Source organism: Plutella xylostella, chromosome 12 (assembly GCF_932276165.1).
Source record: "Plutella xylostella chromosome 12, ilPluXylo3.1, whole genome shotgun sequence".
Taxonomy (NCBI): Eukaryota; Metazoa; Arthropoda; class Insecta; order Lepidoptera; family Plutellidae; genus Plutella; species Plutella xylostella.
In genome coordinates, this window is record NC_063992.1 from 11,308,923 (window position 1) to 11,313,253 (window position 4,331).

Consider the following 4,331-nt stretch of genomic DNA (forward strand, 5'->3'; position numbering starts at 1 on the left):
GGTGAAACCTTGTCAAGATTGTACTTTACATTTACTACAATTTTAAATGTTCAAAACTTTTTCTTTTTCATTCCCTGCAATGCTTAATCCATAAAGATTGCCTCGAATAACGTCTCTAGAAGGCCTTTTACCTTTGATGATAGAGAACCAGATAAAGGCTATTACAAAACCGAATAAAAAAACTTCGAGGAATAGCCGTTCATTCGGAGCCACAAAAAATATATAAAGAGTGAAACGGAAATGATCACGCCGAGCGGCGCGGCGGCGGCGGCGGCAGTGGACCGGTTCACACTCAAACTTATTTCTTATTCCTTTTTGTGACAAGCTTCCCACTGGCTGACCACGATAATCTACTTTTTGTACCTTTTCTTCGCTTTTGATATTTATCCAACACACCCGCTCGTTATAAAATTCCAAGACCACCTCAATCTCTGTAGCTTTAAGGTCTGATAGAATAAAAGATTTCAAATTCGCCATGTAAACTGTTTATTCTTATACTCTTTTTCATCTTAGGTACAATGTTAGTTCCACTTTGACAACACAATACATAGTAATTTATAGGTACAATACTATAACGTGAAACATATTAATACAACTCATCACGGAGCGAAACCAACATCTTTGGATATTAGGCAAGTTAAATGCATTTGATATGCTTAACTCTCACACATATAATTAAGTATTTATTAACATTTGAAGGTACCTATCATTTTCAACATCGAAGAAGATCATCTTAATCTTTAATTATTTATTTGGCGAACATACACGACTCCACTCCGTATCACATACTTACTCCTATATGTACACAACCATCCTTCAACTAATCAGTCACGGACCCCTCGAAAGAGGGTCCAATATATCTCTTTCCTGTATCAGTCTATAAATAAATTATATATGTACAAAAACTTCTAACATTTAAATTAATCTATGCTTAACATTGGCATGTTACAATTCCATGAGTTCTTTTCATACAATCACCTATATACAGGGGGAGTTTATACGTCAGTGGCACAGCCCTCCTGGTAGCCCTCGTCGGGCGAGTGCCGGCTGGTGGCGAGCACCCGCTTGAGCGCGGAGACCGGCGGCAGCACGGGCGGCGCGCGCTGCCACACTCGCAGCGTGCGGGCGCCGCCCACCGGCAGCCCGTAGTCCGCGGGGTAGGGCGCGTCCCCCGAGCCCGCGCCGCCGCCCGCCGCCGCCGCCGCGTGCGCTCGCGGGAACGTGCGGCTCATGTAGCCCAGCTCCTCCTGCGACCCCTCCACGCTCGAGCTCTCCATGATCGGCGTCCGGTCCGTGTAGTACGCGGGCAGCGCTGAACTCACAGCTCGGGCTAAGCTCGTCGCCTGATCTCTCTTCATTTGGTCCCATAAACCTGATGGGTATAACGAGTCGGATGCCTCTCGAGCGTACTCCCCACTTCCCGGCCGCCCGGCGCTCTCTGGCCGCGTGTCGTTGATGAGATCTGGATCGTTTGCCACTGACATAGTAGGTGATACCATTAACGGCCCACCGGCAGTCACTACACTCCCTCGACCCTCGTAATGGTTGGTCGTGTAAGGAATGTCGCCAATTCTTGGCGGTTTCTGTACAGGGTTACACTTGGGGTCGCTGACCCCCGGGAGCTCGTCCCTGCTTCCCAGGGCCGCCACGCATGGCTTGTCAACTGAGGCCGGGTGTACTTCGTTCCCAGACACGACTCGGTCTAGAGTGCTCGGTGTTTTGCTCTCACAGATGGGTGCATTTCTAAAGCGTACAAACATAATAAGGACAGCCAACGAAACAATGACTGCCACTAAGAATAAGGCGGCTCCTAGACTGGCTATTTGCGCGCTCCCTAAAGACGCCATTCCCGCAGCCAACATAGTAACGTGCAACGTAAAATTCGCTTCAGAATTCCCTCCTTTATTTTCTGCCACACAATAGAACTCCGCCGAGTCGGACTGTTGGGTATTCGTTAGGACCAATGAAGATTTTTTCTTGTTTTCTCCCGACTCAAATATGAAAATCTTTTGATGAGAGTTGAGATTGCTTCCATTCATCAATAAACGTCCATTGAAGTACCAATTAATATTAGCGCTCGGCACGGCCTCGGTGCGGCAGGTGATGGTGGCGTTCTCCCCCACGGCGGCCTCCACGTGGCGGCTCACGGGCAGGATCTCCGGCTTGCACGCGAACTCCTCGATGGCCAGCTCGGAGAAGGGCCGGCCCGCCAGCCGCCCCGGCGCCGAGCAGCTCGGCGTCGCCAGCAGCTTGCGCTTCGCCAGCCACATCTTCATCTCGCGTAGACGACAATCACAAGTCCAAGGATTATCGGACAGATCGATAGCCCGTAACTTCTCAACTTTTTCGAGCGAGCTTATCGGCAAATCTCTGAGATTGTTTCCATTGAGCTTTAACGATTCCAGAGATCGCATATTTCTAAAAGCTTCGGGCGCAATATCTCTTATGTCGCAGCTCGATAGGTCAAGTTTTACAACGCTGCCTAGATTGCTCAATGCGTCCGGGTGTACTTTGAGGACCGGATTGTGAGCCAATGACAAATCTCTCAGAAAGGGGGCATCCTTGAAGCTATGAGCAGGTATTTGTGTGAGCAAATTGTTGGAGAGATCCAGTTCCACCAAGTTAGTGAGTCCTTTGAAGGCGCGCTCATTGATCTGTCCGATGTTGCAGCTGCGGAGGTAGACGCGCTGCAGGTTGACGAGGCCGGTGCGCGCGAAGGCCTCCTGCGGCAGGATCTGCAGGTTGTTGCCGGACAGGTCCAGCACCTGCGTGGCCGGGTCCACCAGCTCGGGCACGGTGATGAGCGCGCGCTCCACGCACTCCACCGTCTGCTTGCCGCCCTTCCACTTGCACGCGCACACCGCGGGGCACGAGCCCGGGGGCGCGATGCCCGCCGACGTCGTGTTCCACACCACTACACTCATTATCACCAGTAAACACCTCATTTTCATGTCAATTTCACTAATGTCACCGCTTATTAGAACGTCCTCTATCGTTTTACTCTCATAACTTTCACCGTGAACTTTTCACAAGCACCACAATCCCATAAACGTCAGCCGGTAACTTCCACAGTATTGCTACGATAGTATCGTATCACGTCACTGCTCGCGAAAGTTGGAGCGCGGCACATGACGACACGTCCAGCACTCCCGATGTCCGCGACTCTACTGAGAGGGATGTCGGCCGGCGGCGGGAGGCGAGGAGCGACGCATGCGCCCGGCGCCCCCCTCCCCCGCGCCCGCGCCCTCCCCCCGCGCTGCGGCTCACGTCGCGAGCCTGGTGGCCGAGCTCGACGATACTCCAACGGCTTACCGCGAACTGTTGAAAGAATTCCAAAGGTAGATTATAAATTTTTACCTGAGTCGAATCGCTGTGGCCGGGTCGAGCGCCGGCTCGTCACGTTCATTCATAAATTCTTGAGGCGGCGGTGGAGGGGCGTTCAATCCGAGCTCGAGATGCAACAAAGCCGTCCCCGGCCGGCCGCGGAGCATTTCGATTGTCACAATTTCTTTGTGTCACTCACGTCGGGATGGAGTCAGGTAGACGACTAATTATTGTTGTCGCTCACCGACATAGAACGCGAACAATAACACAGGATGTGCACACAAAGTGTACGTCTTTCCCATTCACATTTCGTTGAATGAACCTGTCCTTGGCATGAACGAACGTGCATTTCGCGTCAATTGCAATGAGCACGTTTGGTCCGCTTCCTCTGTCGTTGGATAAACTGGTTTCTTTCAAAATGCAATAGAAAAGCTTTTGATGCCATATTTGGATTAAGTATCAAATTATTTAAGTACTTATGATACACCTGCAAAACTCCTGTAGTCGGTATTAATAATAATTTTGCCAACTTGAATCTGTACATTAACAAATCTAGAACAGGCTATCTTTGAGATTACTGAACACACTGATGTTCGAGACCACAAGAGAATAACACAAACATAACAAACGTAAGGTTCTCTGACTATGTATGGAGACGGATTTTTATCTAAATATTTGCAGAAGGTATTCCCTTGTTGACTTATAAAGTATTCTTGCTTGTAGTACCCTTTTCACGTAAGTAAACGTTCGTAGAAGGCAATCTCGGGGAATCGTTACCTGGACTAGTCGACAACTACTTACAGCTATCACAGTATGTTCGGGTTATGTAACAACTTCAATGGCTACATTTACTTTACCTACAAATATATAGAAATTACGATAATTTACAAAGACAGACATCAAATAGGTATTATTGTGCTTTTAACTGTAACAACTACCCCTTCCGGGATTGTAGTTGTGAACATCTACGTATTTAGCCTGTTTTGTTAAAATAAATATGTTTTCAA

General features: G+C 48.9%; 1 protein-coding gene across 1 annotated transcript; it reads right to left on the reverse strand.

The window, feature by feature from the left end:
• Positions 1–469: 469 nt before the first annotated feature.
• On the reverse strand, positions 470–3,242 carry LOC105380848 (leucine-rich repeat-containing protein 24). Its single transcript, XM_038119321.2, has one exon. The coding sequence runs from the start codon at positions 2,949–2,951 to the stop codon at positions 996–998; it is 1,956 nt and encodes a 651-aa protein (XP_037975249.2). The 5' UTR covers positions 2,952–3,242; the 3' UTR covers positions 470–995.
• Positions 3,243–4,331: the final 1,089 nt, after the last annotated feature.